This window comes from Scyliorhinus canicula, chromosome 6 (genome assembly GCF_902713615.1).
Source record: "Scyliorhinus canicula chromosome 6, sScyCan1.1, whole genome shotgun sequence".
NCBI classification, from domain to species: Eukaryota; Metazoa; Chordata; class Chondrichthyes; order Carcharhiniformes; family Scyliorhinidae; genus Scyliorhinus; species Scyliorhinus canicula.
The window spans coordinates 117,221,760-117,245,970 of record NC_052151.1 but is presented as its reverse complement, the minus strand read 5'-3'; the positions used below and the strand labels follow the sequence as shown (position 1 = coordinate 117,245,970).

Sequence of the window (24,211 nt, the reverse complement as noted above, 5' to 3'; positions counted from 1 at the left end):
ATCTATTCCTGAGAATTCCGCCATAATAGATGACGGCCTTATTCAATTGGATTCCCTCCATACGACATCCAAGAAATGTCTGAGTGCGCTCAATATAGAAAAGGCTGAGAGCCCTGTTAGCATTCTTACTGTAGCGCTGAGGGCATTTGCTTCATAGCTCACCAGGCCTCTAGCAAAACTGTTTAATACAGCTACACTGACATTTAGCAATTATGGAAAATTGCCCAGGTATTTCCTGTGCACAGAAAGCAAGGCAAATCCAACTCGTCCAATTACCACCCCATCAGCCTATTCTCATTCAAGAGCGGAGTGTTGGAGGGAATCATCGGCATATTTATCGGGTAGCACTTGGCAGTAACCTTTTTTTCCTCAAATTTTCAGTACCCAATTCTTACTTTTTTCCAATTAAGGGGGAATTTAGTGTGGCCAATCCACCTACCCTTGCACATTTGTTTGGGTTGTGGGGGTGAGACCCACGCAGACATAGGGAGAATGTCCAAACTTCACATCACAGTGATCCAGGACTGGGATCGAACTTGGTGCCGTGAGTCAGCAATGCTAACTACTGTGCCACCGTGCTGCCCTACATAGCAGTAACCGGCTCATTGCTCGGTTTGACTTCTACTCGGACCTCATTACAAAGCTGACCTAAAAAGAAACTTGTGGCGCGACAGCATCCAACTGAATTTGACAGCCAGGCCTCTAGTAAAACTCAAACTAATTACTAAGATTGCGGAACTCACTAGGTGATTGGAGTCATAACTCGTATAAAGGAAGTTGAAGGTTGCTCATTTCTGCCCAAGACATAGCTACGTATATCAAGGCAGTGTCCTGTGCCCTAATTCATCAATGACCACTAAGCCAAAAGGTCAGAATTAGGGATGTTTGCTGATGACTGCAGAGTACTCCAGCTCTATTTACAATTCAGGTGGTTAAGCAGCCTTCATGCAGCAAGATTTGGACAACAATCCAGCCTTTCAACTGTAAGTAAATAAATAAATATTATTGTCACAAGTAGGCTTACATTAACACTGCAATGAAGTTACTGTGAAAAACCCCTGTAAAAAGTGGGAAGTAACAGTCCTAACCAGGTAAATGAAGGGATGAGGACTAACCACCTGCTTGATTTTCAGTGGTGTTACCAAGTCACTTTTAATCAGCATCTTTGAGATCACCAAAGACCAGAAACTACTAGAATGGCCATATTAATAATGCAGGTCTATTCAAACAGGTCCGAGAATAGGATTTATGTATGGATAGGGTAAATAAAGAGAAACTGTTCCCCCTCTAGTATACCAAGAACTAGAGGGCACTAATTTACAATCTGATAAGTAAAAGTGATATGAGGAAAATCTTTTTCACCGAGGATGGCTGGAGTCTGGAATGAACTTCCTGAGAGCATGGTAGAGGCAGGTTCAATCGAGGTATTAAAATAGTTTGATTGCTACCTTAAATACAAGAATATACTACTGGGATAAGGCAGGGGAGTGGGACTCATTCAGGGAGCCAGTGCAGACTTGGTGGACCGAATGCCCTACTTTGCATTTCTGCTGAGATTCTGCAGCGAATGGAGCCACCTAATTTTCTCAAACACACTCCTCTACATACAAGGTGCAAGTCATGAATGTGATAAAATAGTCTTCACTTGTCTGATAGGTCTAGTTTCAAAAACACTGGAGGATTTTAACAGTATCCCCACAAATCCACTTAACGGACAGCTCGTTTACTATTTCCATTATGAACACACTATGGCTACAGTGTGTCCTTTCTACAGCCACTGCAGCAATTTGTGAATCTCCGCAACATGTCCATGGGAATACCACATCTCTAGGTTGGACACTCTCCAAACTTGGATACGAGCCCATAACTTCCTGGGTCCCCAGTGTCTCCTTTAGGAAATACCCCAATGATGTGCCAGGGAATCTCTCAAGGAAGTACAAATGTCTAGAGTTTACACAGCAATTGCCCAGAAGTGCTAACTTCCTCTGGACAATTCCACAGGGCTGGGAACCATCCGACAGAAGCGATTATAAATTGGTACTGCCAGTTTACCCAGATAGTTACTCTTAAAAGAAGGGGGGGGGGGGAAATCACTTACTCCAGAATACATATTTAAAAAACCCAGATCCACCCCAACCTGGTTCTCGTCTCTCTCTTTCTCTCTCCTCCTCCACCCAATTCGTCCATCCCTTTGCACAGCTAATGCTGTTAAAACAGGGTGATCCTTTCTTCTTCTCTGCGCCCCAGTTATTCCATACCAATGCAGCCAGGGGCAGGGTTCGCTGCTCCTTTCTCACCCATCCTGAGTAAGGAAGGTTGGGCAAAATAGGGGTTTTGGAATGCCAGCGAAGGCCAGTCCGTAGATAGTGACAATCCACCAGAGATTGCCACTCTTGAGTAAGTTACCAGCAGTGATGCCTCTTCTCTGTTGCTGGATCAAAATCCTGGGATTCCCTGCAAGCAGCAATTGATATTGTGAACTGCAACAAAGAAATCAAATCCACCACTGAAAAGGAAACTAGGGATTGGCCATAAATGCAAACCATGCCAGTAGCAAAAATGTTTTAAAACTGCTCTGAGAATGGCAGTATCAATGTTAAATTAGATTTGTAGGATGGGTGAAATTGGGTTGGTAGCAATGGAAGGGGCCAACATTACACAGAATAAAAACAAATATTCTGGTCAGGCAGCATCTTTGGAGAGACAACGTTTTTGTTTAGTTCATGTTTCCAGAAGCTGCAGTATGTTCAATTTACAGTAGTGCCATCATGGAACTTGGGACGGGGAAGATCCTGCTCAAGCTGAGCAGGATGGTGAGCAGTATCAAAATGGTACCAACATTAATTTGCACTTGATAGTTCACTTTCCTGCAAGCTTTTTGCAATTTGAGCTAAATAGGCTTGAGAGATTTTTTTAATGAAAGTAGCGAATCCACATATTAAGCAAGTTGCAAAAACATCTGTTAATTTGTAAGTGAATTAATTGGATGGAATTCACAGACCTTCATTCTTGGCCTTTCCCTTGTAATAAGAAAATTAATAGAAATAATAGGCTTAATAGGAATTTACTTAAAATGTTAGTAAATTAAATTCTCCCCAGAAAACCTGTATACAATCTGTATACAATAGTTTGATTGAAGATTATTTTCATTTATTTGAAAAAACCATAATGGACTAATAAATGTCAATGTGGAGACAAGTAGCAAACTTGATTGCTAGCTGGCTTCAAGATGAAGCAGAGAGTAGGAATGCACTTGTACTTGTTCAGATTGACAGTAGATGGGAAATGATGTCCCACCAGGATCAGTGCTGGTATCACTACTGTTCATAATTTACATTGACAATTTGGACTTCGAATTAGAAACACAAGTAGGCAAGTAATTGGAAAACTGAAGATGATGTGAGGTGATATATTTAGGTAGGAATAATAGGAACGTCTCACTGTTAATACAGTGCAAGTCTAGATGGAGCAGAAGAACAAAGGGGATTTCTTTTCTGATGACAAATGCATCATAGGTTAGCAATGCCATTAAAAAGGCATACCAAGCTCTAGGCTTTAATTCCAGAGGATTAGAATTGGAAAGTAGGAAAGTTATGCTGCACCACACTTGCAGTTGCCGTTTTTTAAATGAAATGAAATGAATAAAATGAAAATCGCTTATTGTCACGAGTAGGCTTCAATGAAGTTACTGTGAAAAGCCCCTAGTCGCCACATTCCGGCGCCTGTCCGGGAAGGCTGGTACGGGAATGGGATATAAAATGGGATATAAAAGCACAGAAGGAATTGTAAAGTGGTGAGCATGTGAAACTCGCTACCATGGAGGGGTTTAAGCGAATAGTATAGATACATTTTAGGAGAAGCTAGATCAACATGTGTGGGAGAAGGGCATAGATGACTACAATGGTAAATTTAATTGAGGAAAGATAGGAGGGAGGCTCCATGTGGAGCTTAAAGACCAGCGTGAACTGGGTATGCTGAATGGTCTCTTTCTGTGCTATTTATCTGATGTAATCTTGTACCAAATGGCAATTGATGCATACCAAAGTGTAATGTCTAATTTTGGTTTCAAAATGTAAAATCTAAGGTTTTTGTTTGAGTAATTTGTTTTTGTTGGCCATTGGTGGTTTCAAATTTACGAGCTTTTCTTGGTTCACTTAGGTCTTTTCAGGGTTCAGATACTGAGCGAAATTCTCCATCTTCAACTCTACCATCACCTCAAATCAAAAATGTTAGTGACAGTGAACTCAGTACTTCTGCAGCTGAACTGCTTCAGGATTACATGATGACAGTAAGTTGGTATCAAACCAGACGTTTATTAATTAAATTTCTGCTTTATAGGGATCAAATTAAAATATTTATGATGATTCTTTTTGAAAGTATTGTTGTAACATATAACAGTGACTTGTACAGTTGCCTGCCATTAGGGTAAATGGAGTTGCTGAAAGACTCCTGGACCCGTCCTCTAATATGTCCAGCAGAAAGTAGAGCTGTAATATGCTCACATAGCATCCTGGAGGCACGAAGATATGAAGAATACTGTAAAACCTTTTTTTTTGTCTTTTTTGGGTTAGATTGGTTATCAGTTTTCTGTTCTTGACTACATTGAAATTTGATTGCCTTGTCATTTACAAATGAAAATGAAAATCGCTTATTGTCACGAGTAGGCTTCAATGAAGTTACTGTGAAAAGCCCCTAGTCGCCACATTCCGGCGCCTGTCCGGGGAGGCTGGTACGGGAATCGAACCGTGCTGCTGGCCTGCTTGGTCTGCTTTAAAAGCCAGCGATTTAGCTGAGTGAGCTAAACCAGCCCCTAGCTTATACATTGATTTTTCTATATGGTTCACAAGCTTGGGAGGTGCTGGTGTAGTGGTTTGAAGCTCACCATGAAAGATGGTGAAATTTGAATTCAATAAAAATCTGCAATTAAAACTAATGACCATGAAACCATTGTCATGTACACCCATCTGCCATCTTTACCTTGGTCTGGCTGACTGAGCAATGTGGTTGACTCATTAATGACCTCTAAAATGGCCTCAATAAATAAGGATTGAAACTGGGTGGACGACCCTACATCTAAACACCAGAAACAAAAAATGTTGACCCTGTAAGTTCCTCTTTGCTAACGGGGAGAGCAGACCCAGATGAGTCCAGCAACAGCCTGACCTAGTCATACTCGTGGATTTTTTAGGAGATAGTGGCACTATTACTGGACTAGTAATCCAGACACCCTTGATAATGCCTGGAGACCCGGGTTTGAATACCACCAGGGCAGACGGTGAAATTTGAATGCAATGTAAACAAATCTGTAATTTTAAAAATAGGTCTAATGATGACCATGAAACCATTGTTGATTGTCGCAAAAACCCATCTAGTTCAGTAATGTCCTTTTAAGAAAGGAGATATGCCGCTCTTAACTAGCCTATGTGTGACTCCAGATCCACAGCAATGTGGCTGAATCTTCAAAATCCACTCCGTTCGAGGGCAATTAGGGATGGGCAATAAATGCTGGCCTTGCCTGCGACGCCCGCACCCCAAGAACGAATAAGAAAAAATAAATAGACATTAGAGATCCGGACACCACTATCACCATCCCAGTAGAGTTGATGACACAAAAAATTGCCCTGCGAGTTCTCTGCGTGGGGGACTTCAGGGTTCATCACCAAGAGTAAGCGCCAGTTGGCTGAGTCCTAAAAGATAACAGCTGCTGGACTGGATCTGTGGTAGGTGATTGTCATCCTAACCTGCCTGCCACAGATGCATCTGTCCATGACAGTAACAGTAGGTGTGACCCTGCACAGTCCTTTTGGTGGCGAAGCCCTGCCTTCAGGTTGAGGGTAGCCTCAGTTATGTTGTGTGGCACTACCACTGTGCCAAATAGGATAGATCTTGAACAGCTCTAGCAATTCGAGACTGGGCAACTTTGAAGCGTTATGGGCCATTAACAGCAACAGAATTGTACTCTACCACAATCTGTGGCACATCCTGCACGCCACCTTCCATACCAGGGGATCAACCCTGTTCAATGGGAAGTGCTGGAGCTCATGCCAGGTACAGCACCAGGCATAACTAAAAATGAGGTTTCAAACCTGGAGAAGCTACAACAAAGGAATACTTTTCATTCATTTACGGGAGCAACATTAACTAGGCCAGGATTTATTATCTATCTCTAGTCGCCCTTTAAAATGTAATCTGTCTTTTTGAACCGTTGCAATCCCGAAGGTGTAGGTACGCCCACAGTGCAGTTAGGAGCGAATTCCAAGGTTTGGACCCAGTACAGTGGCAATATATTTCCAAGTCAGGATGGTGAGTAACCTGGAGGGGAACCTCTAGGTGGTGGGGTCCCTAGGTATCTGCTGCTCTTGTCCTTCTAAATGGTAGGGGTTGTGGATTTGGAAGGTGCTGCTGAAGGAACTTTGGCGAGTTCCTGCGGTGAATCTTGTAGATGGTACACACGGCAGCCACTGTCACTGATGGAGGTATTAAATGTTTGTGGAAGGGATGCAATCAAGCAGGCTGTTTTATCCTGGATGGTGTCGAGCTTCTCCCACCTTTAAGAGCAGTTATGGATGGCCAGTAAATGTTGGACTAGCCAACGATGACCATATCCCTTGAATGAATATGTAGAACAGAAAGTTAGTTTTGCCTTCAATTTGGGATTTTTGTCAGACATCCTGCAAGTTTGTTGCATATTTTCTGAACAGTTGGATTTGTGGGTTTGGAATGTTCTATGTTTCCGTGCTTCAGGTCTATAGGTATTTCCTGAATACCATATCATGCAACATTGTCCAGAATTTAAAGGGTGAGTTATAACTTCACCCTCAGCTTAATATTTAGTCGGTATGCTGAGAAATTGGAGTTCCAAGTTCATCCAGCAAAAAGTCAGAAATGTGATTGTTACATCTATTAATTAAAGCCATGTGTCTCAAATGGGACGCAAGTGTTTGAAGTATTGTACATATTCTAAAACTATCTCATTGTAACTCATGAAGACAATATTTAATATTTTATATGGTGTGCTTTACTGACTCTCAAATATTGTCAAATGTTATATTTGCATTTTGCAAACTTTTTTGGAGTCTAATCAAGCTGCGCTATATCTATTTTGATTGAAAGAGTCAACATTTTTATGGAGCCCAGGAAGATAGACTGGAAATAGTCTAACCTAGGAAATTGTAACGGTTCACTAATGGCATGTATGCACCTCATTACAATTGATAAATATGTTGCCAATTCAACTTGCGTTTACTTGCTATAGCTCACAATAAAGTAGAGGAGGAATTCTCAGAGCCGAGGTCTTTTTACACCCAAAGAGAACCCAGAATCATCACTTTCCTTCAAATGATTGAAGAGCTTATACTGCAGCTTCAGTAGTGGGTTTGACTTCAGATGCAATATACCTCCACTATGATTTCAAATCTGGTTTAATATTGATCTCTGAGCCCGTTTGTTTTTTAAACTTAATGCAGAGTTTATTTAGCTGTTAGGCCGTTGCATATTCTCTTACCTTCACTCTAAATATTTAAATTCTGTTAGCTGGTAGAGGAGGGCTACATATGCATACACCGAAATCTGAAGCGAATTGCACTTTTAGATGAGCAGTATGGACTAGATGCCATCTGCAGCAACTGGTCTCAAACTGATAGTTACAATGTCAATGCAGTAAAGTAAGACCCAATTCGTGACCTGGTACGGCAAAAGGTCAACATGACAAACTGGTTATCCTTAACTGAAAAGGTTTTGTTAGTATTGTGTTTTGTTACATTAATTTAGATTTCAGATAGTTTTTAAAAAGCTGGAGCAAGTTGAAACAGTTAAATCAATTCAAACATTTAAAACCTTTTTATTTGCTTATGGACATGCACTTTTATTGTACTGATTGTCCAGTTCCATGTTAAGAAACTTTGGTTAATCGTTAATTTTATACTAAGACAGTGTTGTGTACGGACTGAATTCATAATTTCTGTTCAATCTCTGATCCTTTACATGGTGTAATTAATTGTGAATTCTATTTTGCAGCTGAGAACAAAGTTGACATCTGAAGAAATCCAGAAGTTTGCTACACTTCTGCATGAATATCGAAATGGGGCCTCAATTCACGAATTTTGCATCAGTCTTCGACAGTTGTACGGTGATGGTAGAAAGTTTCTTTTGCTTGGTAGGTTATAGGCTAGAGTAAAATAGTTGGTTTACAAGATTTTATGGTGTTTGCACTGATTTTTCTTTATTTGATTTCAAGTTTTAAAAACAAATAATTTAGTTCTAATCTACCTAACAGCATAACCGAAGTAGGATGTTAAACTCCTTAAGCATGTTCCACCATTCACTTAGGGCATGGCAGATCTGTGCCTCAAGTTCATTATCCACCATGACTCCATTTCTCTGAATATTCTTACTCAAAAATATCTTATCGATCTTTTTTTGGAAATGTCAGTTGACCCAGCATCCACCGTTTAATGAAAGTTCCAGATTTGTACGAATGACTGCTTTCTGATTTAACTCTATTGGCTTGATAAAGATTGCTCTAAAACATTAAACTAAAATATCTATTTCTGCCCTGTAGCATTGAAAATTAATGAAGGAGTCACAGCACACAGGAATCAAGGATATTGTTCCCACTGGCTGAAATGGACTTTCCCAACAATTGAGCAAGCTTTAAAACAAGAGGCTAAATTGGCATTGAATTTCATGTGCATTATTGTTCGCTATAAGAATTACCCATATTCTACATCTCTTTTAAGGAAATGTTTTGGGAGCATAGGAACAAGAGTGGGCCATTCAGCCCCTCGAACCTGTCCTGCCATTCAATGAGATTATGGCTGATCTGGATATACCTGCCTTTGGCCCATACCACTTAATGCGGCACGGCAACATAGTGGTTAGCACTGTTGCTTCACAGCGCCAGGGACGGGTTTGATTCCCGGCTTGGGTCACTTTCTGTGCGGAGTCTGCACGTTCTCCCCATTTCTGCGTGGGTTTCCTCCGGTTTCCTCACACATAATCTTTTATTGTCACAAGCATGAAGTTACTGTGAAAAGCCCCTAGTCGCCACATTCCGACACCTGTTCTGGTCAGCCGGTACGGGAATTGAACCCGCGTTGCTGGCCTTTTTCTGCATTACAAACCAGCTGTCTAGCCCACTGGAGTGTGGTGACTTGGGGATTTTCACAGTAACTTCATTGCAGTGTTAATGTAAGTCTACTTGTGACACTAATAACGATTATTATTATTATTAACAAAAATCTGTCCATCCCTCCCCTTCTGGAAGAGAGTTTCAAACCTGTACCACCTTTTGCATGAACAAGTTTCTGCTAACATCTCTCCCATGAATAGTCTGGCCCAAATTGTTAGATTATGCCCCAAGTTGTAGAATCTCCAACCAGTGGAAATAGTTTATCTTTATCTACCCTGTCTTTTTCTGTTAATATCTTGAAGACTTCGATTGGATCATCCCTTAATCTTCTAAATTCTAGTGAAAACAGGTCTAGTTTGTCATAGAATAGAATCCCTACAATGCAGAAGGAGGCCATTTGCACCAACCTGCTGAATGAGCACCCTAACTAGGCCCAATCCCCAGCCCTGTCCTCGTAACCACACCTAACTTTTGGACACTTGGGAGCAATTTAGTATGGCCAATCCACCTAACCACATCTTGACAGTGGGAGGAAACCGGAGCACCCAGAGGACACTGGGAGAATGTGGAAACGCCACACAGTCACCGGAGGATGGAATTAGACCCAGGTCACTGGTGCTGAGACAGCAGTGCTAACAACTGTGCCACCGTGTCGCCAGTTTGTGTAATCTCTCCTCGTAACTTGAACCCTGTAGTCCAGGTTTCATTTTTGTAAACCTATGTAGTACTCCCTCCAAGGCCAAAATATCCTTCTTAAGGTGTGGTGCCCAGAACTGCTCACAGTATTCCAGTTGGGGTCTGACCAGGGTTTTGTTTTGCTGCAGCATATAACCTCTGTGTCGTTATACTAGATATAAAGGCTGGAATTCTATTTGCCTTTTTGAATATTTCCTGCGCTTGATCGTAACATTTTAAAAATCTATGCACCTGAACTCCCAAGTCCCTTTGGAAATCCACGGTACTTAACCTCTTCTCATTTAGAAGGTACTCTGCTCTATTTGGTCCAAAATGAATAACCTCACACTTATTCACATTGAATTCCATCTACCACAATTTTACCCTTTCACCTAGTCTGTCAATATTGCCCTGCAGTCACCTAGACTCTACAATCCTACCTAACTTTGTATCTTCATCAAATTTGGATTTGATATTGCATGCCATAGTCCAAGTCATTAATGAATAAGGTGAATAATTGAGGTCCAACACAGATCCTTGTGGTGCACCACTAGTCACATCCTGCCCATTAGTACTTGCCCATTATCCCCATTCTGGCACCTGCCACTCAGCAAATTTCCTAACCATGTCACAAATTTGTCTTAAATTCTGTGAGCTTCCACCTTAGCTAACTCACTTATGGGGGACCATATAAATAAAATCAGAAGACATTATCTTAATCACCTTCAATAATTTAAATGAGAATTGTCAGGCATGTCCTCTCCTTCATGAGTCTATGCTCCCTGATTGACTTAAATGTTTTAAGGTGTTCAGTCACCCTATAAAGACTCCAGCAATTTCCCCACTATAATTCCCTAGTTTCCCACTTTCACCGTCTTTAAAAATTGGAGTGACGTGCAATTTTCCAATCCAGAGAGACTACTCCTGAATCTAGGGAGCTCTGAAAGATTATAGTTAGGACATCTACAATGTGATCCCCTACTTCATTTAACACCTGCTGATGGTAGCAGTTAGTCCTGGGGATTTTTTTAGTTCCATTAATTTCCTGGATATTGATGCTATACTTGGGTTAATGCCACTGTACCTAGCAAATTATCCTCCCTTTCAGCTGTAAATACTGAGGCAAGTAATTATTCAACATGTCTGCCATTTGCCCATTATCAGTGACATTTGTCAGTGACATTATCACCATTGTCGGCTTTTTGTGGGCCTACCTTGCTCTTGACCACCTTCTTTCTCTTAATATAACTATAAAATTTATTCTGATTGATTTTGATGTCCCTTTCAAGTCTCCTTTCATAATCCCTGTTAGTAGCTCTCATAAATTGCTTTGTGGCCCTTTGCTAGTCTTTGTATCTATCCCATCCATCCGGATCAGTGCTATATTTAGCATTTTATAAGCTCTTTTAGTTTTATGCTGTCCCTAACTTCTCTAGTTGTCCATGGCTGTTTTTTTTGTGAAGTGAAGCTTTTTCCTGGTATATATTCACTCTGTACTTTGTCAAATGTTTCATTAAATATTCTCCACTGTTCCTGGATTGGATTTGTTTATTGTCACGTGTACCAAGGTACAGTGAAAAGTATTTTTCTGCGAGCAGCTCAACAAGTTTGCTGACGATGAAAGTACATGTAAAGGAAATAAAAGAAGATACATACTAGAGCAACACAAGGTACACAATGTAACTAGATAACACTGGCATCAGGTGAAGCATACAGGGGTATAGTGTTAATGAGGTCAGTCCATAAGAGGGTCATTTAGGAGTCTGGTAACAATGGGGAAGAAGCAGTTTTGAGTCTGTTCGTGCGCGTTCTCAGACTTTTGTATCTCCTACCCGATGGAAGAGTGAATAGGCCGGGTGGGAGGGGATTATGCTGCCCGCTTTCCCCAGGCAGCGGGAGGTGTAGATGGATTCAATGGATGGGAGGCAGGTTCGAGTGATGGACTGAGCTGTGTTCATGACTCTGAAGTTTCTTGCAGTCTTGGGCTGAGCAGTTGCCATACCAGGCTGTGATGTAGCCAGATAGGATGCTTTCTGTAGTGCATCTGTAGATGTTGGTAAGAGTTAGAACATAGAACAGCACAGAACAGACCCTTCGGCCCTCGATGTTGTGCCGAGCAATGATCACCCTACTCAAACCCACGTATCCACCCTATACCCGTAACCCACGAACCCCCCCCTTAACCTTACTTTTTTAGGACACTACGGGCAATTTAGCATGGCCAATCCACCTAACCCGCACATCTGTGGACTGTGGGAGGAAACCGGAGCACCCGGAGGAAACCCACGCACACACGGGGAGGACGTGCAGACTCCACACAGACAGTGACCCAGCAGTTAATGTGGACATGCCAAATTTCCTTGGGTTTCCTGAGGCAGTACAGGCGCTGTTTTGCTTTCTTGATGGTAGCGTCGACGTGGGTGGACCAGGACAGATTTTTGGACATGTATACCCATAGGAATTTGAAACTGCTAACCAACTCCACCTCAGCCCCGTTGATGCTGACAGGGGTGTGTACAGTACTTTGCTTTCTGAAACACAACCACCTGCAAGTTCTCCTTCAAGCTACACACCATCCTGATTGCTTTCTGAAGTCAATGACCAGCTCTTTAGTTTTGCTGGCATTGAGGGATAGATTGTTGTCACTGCACCACTCCACTAGGTTCTCAATCTCCCTTCTGTATTCTGACTCGTCGTTATTCGAGATCCGGCCCACTACGGTCGTATCGTCAGCAAACTTTTAAATGGGAGTTGGAATCAAATTTTGCCACAGTCGTGTGTGTGTGTACAGGGAGTATTGTAGGGGGCTAAGTACGCAGCCTTACGGGGCCCCGGTATGGAATACGATTGTTTATTCTTACTGATTGGGGTCTGTGGGTTAGAAAGTCGAGGATCCAGTTGCAGAGTGAGGAGCCAAGTCCTAGGTTTAGAGCTTTGATATGAGCTTGGCTTGGATTATGGTGTTGAAGGCGGAGCTGCAGTCAATAAATAGGAGTCTGATGTAGGAGTCCTTGTTGTCGAGATGCTCTAGGGATGTGTGTAGGGACAGGGAAATGGCATCTGCTGTGGACCGGTTGTGGTGGTATGCAAACTGCAGTGGGTTTCTGGGAGTATGGAGGTGATGCACTTCATGACCAACCTCTCGAAGCACTTCATTACGACTGAAGTCAGGGCCACCGGACGGTAGTCATTGAGGCACATTGCCTGGTTTTTCTTTGGCACCGGTATGATGGTGGTCTTCTTGAAGAGGTGGGGACCTCAGAGCGGAGTAGGGGCAGGTTAAAGATGTCCGCGAACACATCTGCCAGCTGGTCCGCACAGGCTCTTAGTGCACAACTGGGGATCCCATCCGGACCAGTCGCCTACCAAGGGTTCACTTTCAGGAAAGCCGATCTGACTTCTGAAGCTGTGGTGGGTATGTGTGTTATGGGCTGCTGGGGCACTCAACAGCAGATTGTTGGTTTCCTGCTTGGACCGAGCATGGAATGCATAGAGTTCATCGGGGAGGGGTGCGCTGCTGCTGGAGATGATGCTCGGCGTCACTTTGTAGCCCGTTATGTTGTTTAGGCCTTGCCACAAACGCCGAGAGTCTGTGACTCTAGCTTGGTGTCTAATATTCTCTCTTGGCATCTCAGATGGCTTTGCAGAGGTCGTACCTGGATTTCTTGTCTAGGTCAGGGTCGCCTGACTTGAACGCCTCAGACCTGTCCTTCAGTAGGGAGTAAATCTCGCGATTGAGCCATGGTTTCCGGTTGGGGAACGTACGTACTGCTTTCTTTGGCACGCAGTCGTCCACACATTTGCTGATGAAGTTGGTGTCGGTGGTGGCATACACATTTAAGTTGGTCGCTGAGTTCTTAAATATGGACCAGTCTTCAGTCGTTTGACCCATTAACAGATCTTCCAAGTTTACCTTGGACAATCTCTGCCTCATCCTGTCACAGCTAGCCTTAGCAAAGTCTAAAATTCTAGTGGATGATTCATGCTTTCACTTTTAAAGACTACATTGAATTCAATCTTCTTGTGATCACTATTTGCTAAATGTTTGTGCATGGTTAGGCAACTAATTAAATTTGCCTCATTACTCATTAAATCTAATATTGCCTGTCCCCTTGCTACATCTAAAACATTGCTGTAGGAAACTATCCCAGACACATTCCAGAAATTCACAACCTTTCTGACAGGTGTTTGTCTGCCTCTCCTAATCTGTACAAGTTAAAATCCCCCATAATACTGCTCTGCCTTTGTTGCACACTTGCCTAATTTCTGCATTTATACAATCTAATATCTCAGAACAGCTACAGGAAATCTATACACAACACCCATTAGATTTATATCATTTTCTGTCCCTCAGTTCTACCCATAATAATCTTTATTAGTGTCACAAGTAGGCTTACATTAACACTGCAATGAAGTTACTGTGAAAATCCCCTAGTCGCCACACTAGGCACCTATTCGGGTACACAAAGGGAGAATTCAGAATGTCCAATTCACCTGACGCAAGGTCGCCACTGGGTGCTGACCCCTCATCCTCCCTCGCCATTGAAGTGATAGTATTTCTAATCAATATGGCTACTCCACCCCCTCTGCCACCTTCCCTGTCCCTTCCATAAGCTTTAACCAGGTATATTTAGCTCCCACTCTCGACCATCCTGCAGCTATGTCTCTGTAATGGCTACTATATCATAATCTTCCATTTGAATTTGTGCCTGCAGCTCATCTAATTTATTCCTTACACTACGTACATTAGTATACTACTACTTTCATACATCTTTTAATAGCTTTGCATTCAAATAATAATGGAGTTATGGCAGATTTTGTTCTTTCTCTCTATTTTTGTATATAGGGATAACATTGTCTGCCTGCCCTAAGGCACTAAACTTGGTTCTATGGAACCTTTTTTACACTTGCATACTAGTGCCTCTGCTATCTCCTTCCTAGTTTTCTTGAGTGTGCTTGCATAGATATCACCTTGACACTTGATCAGTATTTTTGTTGATACTTTTGCTCTTTCTGTTCCAGCTATTAATTTTTCACAGCTCATTCTCTAATGAAGTGTCTGTTTCATTATCTTTAATCAAAGTAATTGTTCAACATTTCTTCCACGTCCTGAGTTTATTTCCTCCTGCCACATAATTCTTTACGTTTTCTTTTTGTGTCATCAAAATGGAGAACAATCCAGGCTGATAAATTAACACCCTATCGGTCTTCCAATCTCTTCATCCAATTTCTGGGCCTTTATTATCCTTATACTTTTAGCTTGTTCTTTACTCCCTTTCCCATATTCTTTTATCGTGATTGTGGCTCATTTAGTTACCCTTTATGTCTCTGGCATCTTAGTTAATTTCTTTGGTATGGTAAGGGTCATCATATGCTGAAAAGACTGCACCATTGAGATGGTCTTGGTTTTAGGTAGTATGATATTCCAGCTTTATATTTCTGGAATTTAGCAAACCCCCCTGCCTACTCCTCCCACTTTTTTGTCATTAATTTGGGAATTTTTAGATTCTCATTTATAAGCTATGATAAGACATAAGAGCAGAATTGGGCCACTCGCCCATCAATTCTGCTCCACCATTCAGTCATGGCTGATACTTTTCTCATCCCCATTTTCCTGCCTTTTCTCCATAACCCCTGATCCCCTTATTAATCAAGAACCTATCTAACTCTGTCTTAAAGACACTCTGATTTGGCCTCCACAGCCTTCTGCGGCAAAGAGTTCCACAGATTCACCACCCTCTGGCTGAAGAAATTCCTCCTCATCTCTGTTTTAAAGGATCGTCCCTTTAGTCTCAGCAGCACGGTAGCATTGTGGATAGCGCAATTGCTTCACAGTTCCAGGGTCCCAGGTTCGATTCCGGCTTGGGTCACTGTCTGTGCGTGGGTTTCCTCCGGGTGCTCCGGTTTCCTCCCACAGTCCAAAGATGTGCAGGTTAGGTGGATTGGCCGTGATAAATTGCCTTTAGTGTCCAAAATTGCCCTTAGTGTTGGGTGGGGTTACTGGTTTATGGGGATAGGGTGGAAGTGTTGACCTTGGGTAGGGTGCTCTTTCCAAGAGCCGGTGCAGACTCGATGGGCCGAATGGCCTCCTGCACTCTAAATTCTACGATTGCATCCTCTGCTTCCGTTTTTTTTCTTCAAGTGGAAACATCCTCTCCACGTCCACTCTATCCAGGACTCGTAGTATCCTGTAAGTTTCAATAAGATCCCCCCCTCATCCTTCTAAACTCCAACGAGTACAAACCCAAGAGTCCTCAACTGTTCCTCATCGACAAGCTCTACATTCCAGGGATAGTCCTCGTGAACCTACACTGGAGCATTTCCAAGGCCAGCACATCTTTCCTTGGATACAGGGCCCAAAACTGCTCACAATACTTGAAATGGGGCCTGACCAGAGCCTTATACAGCCTCCGAAGTGCATCCCGGGTTTTGTATTCTAGCCTTCTCAACATGAATGCTAACATCCTTCCTAACTGCCGACTGAACCTGCACGTTAACCTTAAGAGAATCGTGAACAAGGACTCCCAAGTTCATTTGTGCTTCTGATTTCCGAAGCATTTTCTCATTTAGAAAATAGCCTTGTGCCTCCATTTCTCTTTCCAAAGTGCATAACCTCACACTGTTCCACATTGTATTCTATCTGCCACTTCATTGCCCACTTTCCTAGCCTGTCCAAGCCCATCTGCTTTCTCAATACTACCTGTCCCTCTACAGATCTTTGTATCATCTGCAAACTTAGCAACAGTGCCTTCAGTTCCTTCTTCCAGATTAATGTATATTCTGAAAAGTTGTTGTCCGAGCACAGACTGCTGAGGCACACCGCTAGTCATCGGCTGCTATCCTGAAAAAGACCCCTTTATCCCCACTCTCTGCCTTCTGCTAGTCAGCCAATCCTCTATCCATGCCAGGATCTTGCCCTTAATACCATGGGCTCTTAACTTATTTAACAGTCTCCTATGCGGCACCTTGTCAAAGCCTTCTGAAAATCTAAATAAATAAAGCCCACTGGTTCTCCTTTATCTAACTTTGTTACTTCCTCAAAGAACTCTTAACAGATTTGTCAGATATGACCTCCCTTCACGAAGCTGTGCTGACTCAGTCCTATTTTATCATGCACTTCCAAGTACTCCATGATTTCATCTTTAATAATACTCTTAAAATCTTACCAATGACCGAAGCCAGGCTAACCAGCCTATAATTTCCCGTCTTCTGTCTCCCTCCTTTCTTAAAAAGCAGTGTTATAGCCACTTTCCAGTCCTCTGGGACCCTCCCTGCCTTCAGTGATTCCTGAAAGATCACCACCAATGCCTTCACAATCTCCTCCGCTATCTCTTTTAGAATCTTTTAGAAAAATATTTTATTTACTGATTGGAGATGGATTTTCTTTTCTTGGATTCCTTTTGATATCACTTTCAGTAACAGTTGCTGGTGGTAAAGAGAAAAAGATTGATTAAAAGCGAATGTCGGCCCATTGCAGTCAGAAACAGACAAATTCATCACTGGGGACAAGGAAATGGCTAAGGAACTAAATTCTTTCTTTGCTTCTGTTTTCACAAAGGAAGATATGAAAACTGTAACGAGAGGGTCTGAGAAACACAAGTTTTAGTGAGGAGCTGAAGGAAATTGGTATTAGAGAAAAGGTTTGGGGGAAATTAGTGGGATTGAAGGTGGATAAATCTCCAGGGCCTGATAATCTTCATCCCAGAGTAGTTGAGGAAGTAGTCCTGGAAATAGTAGATTAATTGACGGTCATTTTCCAAAATTCTTTGGACTCTGGAATGGTTCCTACTGCTTGGAGGGTAGCTAATATAACCCTGCTATTTAAAAAGGGAGGGAGAGAGGGCAGCACGGTGGTGCAGTTGACAGCATTGCTGCCTCATGGCGCCGAGGTCCCAGGTTCGATCCCGACTCTGGGTCACTGTCCATGTGGAGTTTGCATATTCTCCCCGTGTTTGCGTGGGTTTCGTCCCCACAACCCAAAGATGTGCAGGCTAGGTGGATTGGCCTTGATAAATTGCCCCTTAATTAGAAAAAATGAATTGGGTACTCTAAATTTATTTTATTTTTTTAAAAGGGAGGGAGAGGGAAACTGAGAACTAAGACAGTGAGCCTAACGACAGTCGTAGGAAAGTTGCTAGAGTCCTTTATCAAGGATTTCATAGCACCGCATTTGGAAAGCAGTGGTATAATCAGACTAAGTCGGCTTGGATTTATGAAAGGGAAATCATGCCTGACAAATTTACTGAAATTCTTGGAAGGTGTAACTAGTAGAGTTGACCAGGGAGGTACGGTGCATGTGGTTTATTTAGACTTCAGAAGGCTTTCAACAAGGTCTCGCATAGCAGATTATCATGTAAAGTTAAAGCACATGGGATTGTGGGAAGTGTCTGGAGATGGATAGAAAGCTGGTTAGCAGACAAAGCAAAAAGTTGGAATAAATGGGTCTTTTTCCATTGGCAGGCAGTGACTATTGGGTACTGTAGTGATCTGTGCTAGGACCCTAACTGTTCACACATATTAATGATTTGGATGAGGGAACTAAATGTAGTATTCCAAATATCCAGATGATACAAGTTGAGTGGGAGGGTGAACTGAGGAGGATGCAGAGATGCCTGAGGGATTTGGACCGGCTGGGTGAGTGGGCTTATACATGGCAGATGCAGTATAACGTGGATAAATGCGAGGTTATCCACTTTGGTAGCAAAAATAGGAAGGCAGATTATTTTATTGAATGGGTGTAAATTGAGGGAGGTAGATTCTCAGCAAGACCTTGGTGTCCTCGTGCATCAGTCGCTGAAAGTAAGCGCACTGGTCCAACAGGCAATAAAGAAGGCGGTTGGCAGGTTTGCCTTCATAGCGAGAGGATTTAATAGAAATAGGGATGTTTTACAACAATTGTATAAGTCATAGTTGAGGCCACACCTGGAGTATTAGAACATAGAACAGTACAGCACAGAACAGGCCCTTTGGCCCTCAATGCTGTGCCGAGCATTGTCCGAAACCAAGATCAATCTATCCCACTCCCTGTCATTCTGGTGTGCTCCATGTGCCTTTCCAGTAACTGCTTGAAAGTTCCTACAGTGTCCGACTCCACTATCACAGCAGGCAGTCTATTCCACACCCTAACCACTCTCTGAGTAAAGAACCTACCTCGGATATCCCTCCTATATCTCCCACCCTGAATCTTATAGTTATGCCCCCTTGTAACAGCTACATCCACCTGAGGAAATAGTCTCTGAACGTCCACTCTATCTATCCCCTCATCATCTTATAAACCTCTATTAAGTCGCCTCTCATCCTCCTCCGCTCCAAAGCCCTAGCTCCCTCAACCTTTCCTCATAAGACCTATCCTGCAAACCAGGCAGCATCCTGGTAAATCTCCTTTGCACCCTTTCCAATGCTTCCACATCCTATAATGAGGTGACCAGAACTGCACACAATACTCCAAATGTGGTCTCACTAGGGTTATGTGTAGTTGCAGCATAACGCCGTGGGTCTTAAACTCAAGTCCCCTGTTAATAAACGCTAACACACTACAGGTCGTCTTCACAGCTCTATCCACTTGAGTGGCAACCTTCAGAGATCTGTGGACATGAACCCCAAGACCTCTCTGTTCCTCCACATTCCTCAGAACCCTGCCGTTGACCCTGTAATCTGCATTCAAATTTGTCCTACCAGAATGAATCGCCTCGCACTTTCATAGATTTTCATAGAATTTACAGTGCAGAAGGAGGCCATTCGGCCCATCGAGTCTGCACCGGCTCTTGGAAAGAGCACCCTACCCAAGGTCAACACCTCCACCCTATCCCCATAACCCAGTAACCCCACCCAACACGAAGGGCAATTTTGAACACTAAGGGCAATTTATCATGGCCAATCCACCTAATCTGCACATCTTTGGACTGTGGGAGGAAACCGGACCACCCGGAGGAAACCCACGCACACACACGGGGAGGATGTGCAGACTCCGCACAGACAGTGACTCGAGCTGGAATCGAACCTGGGACCCTGGAGCTGTGAAGCAGTTGTGCTATCCACAAGGCTACCGTGCTGCCCTTATCAGGGTTAAACTCCATCTGCCATTTTTTGGTGCAGTTTTGGTGTCCTTCTGTGAGTAGGATGTTCTTGCTATGGAGGAGTGCACCATAAGTTTGCCAGGCTGATTCTTGGAATGCTGCAACTGTCTTATGAGGGGAGACTAAATCGGTTAGGATTATATTCATTGGAGTTTAGAAGAATGAGGGGGATCTCACAGAAACTTAGAAAATTCTAACAGGATTAGACTGGGTAGATTCAGAAAGAATATTCCCAGTGTGGGGGAGTCCAGAACTACGGGTCATAGTGAGGAAACATTTATTTGCCCAGAGAGTGGTGAATTTGTGGAACTACCACAGAAAGTAGTTGAGGCGAAACATTGTGTAATTTCAAGAAGGAATTAGATATAGCTCGTGGAGCTAAAGGGATATGAGGGGGTGGGTGGGTGGGGGGGGGGGGGGGGGGGGGGGGGGGAGAAGGTGAGGTCAGGGTATTGAACTTGATGATCAGCCATGATTATAATGAATGGTGGAGCAGGCAAGAAGGGCCGAATGGCAACCTTTTTTTCTGTGCAAGTACTTTGACATACCTAAGTTTTTCATTTCCAGTTTTTGTAATTAAATAGTCATTCTGATTCATTTTGTCATTCTGATTTTGTAATTAAGTAGTCATGCCATTTTGTCTTCTAGGGCTCCGGCCTTTCATTCCAGAAAAAGACAGCTTGCATTTTGAAAATTTCCTAGAAACTATTGGTGTCAAGGATGGAAGGGGCATTATAACGGACAGTTTTGGCCGATATAGAAGAACTTTGAGTAATGCATCCAATTCAACTACGAATGGCAATGGAGCAACTGCAGGCTCAGATGATCAATCGGTGCCTTCTGAAGGTGATGAATGGGACAGAATGATTTCTGATATTAGCCATGATATTGAGGCCCTTGGCTGCAGTATGGATCATGATTCATCTTGAAACTGAAATATTTGCACATCCTGTTGATAACCTTCAGACTTTTCTTATACCGATGTGTTCTTAAATGAAGTTTACTACAATGTGAATATTTAAATGGATTGTTAAAACATTTCTACACAATGAAGAACATGAAGAAATCAGGCCATATCAATTTTTTTTAATGGTTGAAAATTCTGCATATTTGTATTCTAACCTTTTGTAACAAAGCAAATAGCTGTTAGGCTTAATTGTTCCAGTAGTGGGCAAGACCGACCTTGTCGTATCACGTGGTTTTGTATCTTAACTGCACAAGGTTACATATTGCAGTATACTGTGATATCAGGGATGATTTAATTCACTTCTGGGCACATCTCTCATTTTCAGCCCGTAGCTCCAAGAAACTGAAGGATGTCCCATTTCTGCTCTTATGGTGTTGCGGCATGTGAGATGATATCTGGTGCTAGCAAATGATACTGCACACTTCAAATATCTGTGAATCTTGATGGCTGCATGTTAAAATGTAGCTGCTGAAATTTGCCTGAATGTTACCCAAATAGGCATTGAATTTCCTTTTTTTCCTCATGGGAGGTGCAGAAGAGCTGGTATCTAATTGTGACAATTTGAAATTGCATATAGATGCAGTACATTATCACCATTGCAAATAACTTCAGAATCTTGATCATGACAATTTTCTCCGAGAATCTTGCTGCAGACCTTTCTATCAACTTTACTAAAGGCTTTAAAAATGTCTACAAATGGTTGCCATTATCCCGGCTTCCATTTTTGAATATGGAAAAACATTCTATCAGTTGAACTTGTGGAGTTTTAAACAAAAATTTAATGTTTATTGAAATGAACAATAGGATGCACCATAACGTGTGTCTGTAAAGTGATTCTTGCACACCCAATGCAAATAATTTTAAATTTAAATGCTAATTAAAAGTAAGCAATTTTTAAATCATGCCCATTTAATTGCAAATTTTTAATGTAGGATGTTCTCTCGACTCTTAAAATTTTATGAAAACTAAAGGGAAGAAAATTTTCTTGAAACTACAGCAATATTACTTCAAAATTTGGACAGTAGTCCCTTTGTGTGCTGTATATAGAATGCATTTAAATTATCCTTTTAAATTGACATATAAATTTGTTTATTGATATCACTCAACATTTACTAGTAGATGTACTGTATTGTATATGTATGTGACAATGTGCAGTGAGTAGAATCTGTGAAATTAGTATGCGGAGCATGTGCAAACAAGAAAACCTCAAGATCAACCTGAAAGAATGGGATCTGCTAGTACTGCCAGTATAATGGCCCTTGAACCCACTTCGGTTAATGTGCATCATAGCTGCTTCAATGTGTCATCTATTGTTTTGATGTGAAGCAACTTGGTAGCAATACATCAAGAGTTTTGATTTTGTGCGTAGGTTGTAAACCGAACTGCAATACTATACTATAATAGCAATACGTGTTAAATCCACTGCAATATTCCTTTTCAAAGTCGATGCTATTTTCTATTTATTGTGTCATAACTTCAAATTGAAACTAGTTGAAAACTAATGGCATTATACTGGCAGACCGCATGATGGGTGTCCCAGTTTGGATGCTAGTAATTAATTGTATGTACCCAAGAAAGTGGATGAGTGTGAATTATGTTGTTGCAGTTCTATTAAATATTGAAAAGGAGTTAGAGAAAATACAACTGTATTAGTGAAAGATTTCAAGTACAAGTAGATGTAAATGTTTGGATTATTCAGGTACAAGGGGGTGGGTGGGGATTCATGTTGCCCACTCGATATGAATATTAGAAGTCTGTTGTTTTCTGCATCAATAGCCATTGAGATTATAGCTTTTTTTGGCTGTTTGTTTTGTTACATCCCATTTGACTGAAGTTATCCATTTTTGTATATTTATTTCCTCCAACCTGCTCAGAAATTTGCCCATTTACTTACAACTTTGCTTCCTTGTGTTTAATTGTGCTAATTTACACACTAGAATTCCTGCAAGAAAAATTCCATTTCAAGTTTGTTGTGGCACTAAAGGATCTGTGTTCATGTTTTGGAAGGCTTTATTCTTTTCTTCCCCAAGCTGTAGACTGTGAACTCTGGAGGATGAGTGGCCATCTTCAAACCACTCTGCTTCTGACCAACTAATTTGTGTGTTGGTGAAGTGCAATCTGCTGTTTTGTTCCACTGGTCAAATACTTCACCTATTAACTCGCCGCTGGGTTATCTGACACCCCCCAGAAGTTCAAAATGAAGCTGAGCTACGGCTGAGATTACAACCCAGGTTTGCTGAGCAAAGCAATCTAACCACACAGGCTGGTTTACTCCGATCACTCATGAACTGTTTATCTGTAGTACAGCATTCATAATCTGTGTTTTTTTAAACAGTCAAGCTTTGGTATGGGCTATGGCTAATCATTGCTGACTGTCAGGGTTATGTTTTTTTCCAGCAATGGTGATGAGAATAATGTTCTCTTGAAATCTTGATTCAACTGAGATCACATGAAAAGTAAGGTGGGCAAGGATAAAATGAAAGTTTTTTAAATCACCAACTCTATTCTGCATAGAGCCACCTCATCAGAAAGAGAACAGTAATTCTTTTCAGGGTGACTAGAGGTGTGTATTGATGAGTGGAAAAATTAGGTCAAGAATTTTCTCATGTTTGCTTTCTATTTAAACCAAAATTAGCAGTATTATAGTTTAATTATGATTAAGTTATAGGATCATACAGTAAGATTTCCAGTGAGAATATTTCCTAATGCCTGTTAAAAGGCATCCCAACAGAACTGAACGTATCCTTGCTACAGGATACTATGGGACAGATATACACTTCATACTGGAACATGTGAAATAGTTAAATGGTCAGTGAAGCATACTAATTTGTCTTCATGCAATAATTTGAATTTTACTCCCTGAAATTTACCTGCACCATCCATTATTTGCTTAATACAGAACCTGGTCATGTTTACCATAAATATTAATCTGGTAAATAAACTCCCTCACCATGGGGACTATAACTGTCTTCAGCATAAGTAGCAGAGCTGTAATATCCCATACTAGGTCAAATGCATATTTATTTTGGGGTCTATTTATGTCCAGTCTGTTTAATAAAGGAGACTTTGCATCTTTGCAGTGTTTTTTTTGCATGTACTATCCAATGCTGATCAAATTTGTTTTAAATCCAGATTTTTTTTTAAAACATTACACCAGACTCCTTTTCATAACTGTTTGTCTGATATCTTAGAATTCAGATGTTTTTTAAACGTGTTAATAGATGGGGCAATCCTGAGAACTTCCATATAGTGATCAAATTGATGGGCATTGGAACCATTTTTCCCAAATATTGTCTTCCACTCACTTTGTTGCCTGTTGAGGACTCTTTTCCATTCTCCCAGTATTTGTCACATTTGTTCTGA

The 24,211-nt window shown here is 41.7% G+C and overlaps 1 protein-coding gene across 6 annotated transcripts in view; it reads left to right on the top strand.

Annotated features, from left to right (window-relative positions):
• The window catches only part of ccm2 (CCM2 scaffold protein), a 114,765-nt gene extending 90,841 nt beyond the window's left edge, over positions 1 to 23,924 (top strand). For 5 of the 6 annotated variants that reach the window (XM_038799966.1, XM_038799969.1, XM_038799970.1 and 2 more), the window contains 3 exons: positions 4,159 to 4,288; positions 8,017 to 8,155; positions 20,530 to 23,924. In XM_038799966.1, coding sequence (XP_038655894.1) covers positions 4,159 to 4,288; positions 8,017 to 8,155; positions 20,530 to 20,810 — 550 coding nt within the window. In that variant the 3' untranslated portion in view covers positions 20,811 to 23,924. Of the gene's footprint in view, positions 1 to 4,158; positions 4,289 to 8,016; positions 8,156 to 8,560; positions 8,849 to 20,529 lie in introns of those variants that run through there. The other variant, XM_038799972.1, reaches the window with a different exon arrangement.
• The last annotated feature ends 287 nt before the right edge of the window (positions 23,925 to 24,211 follow it).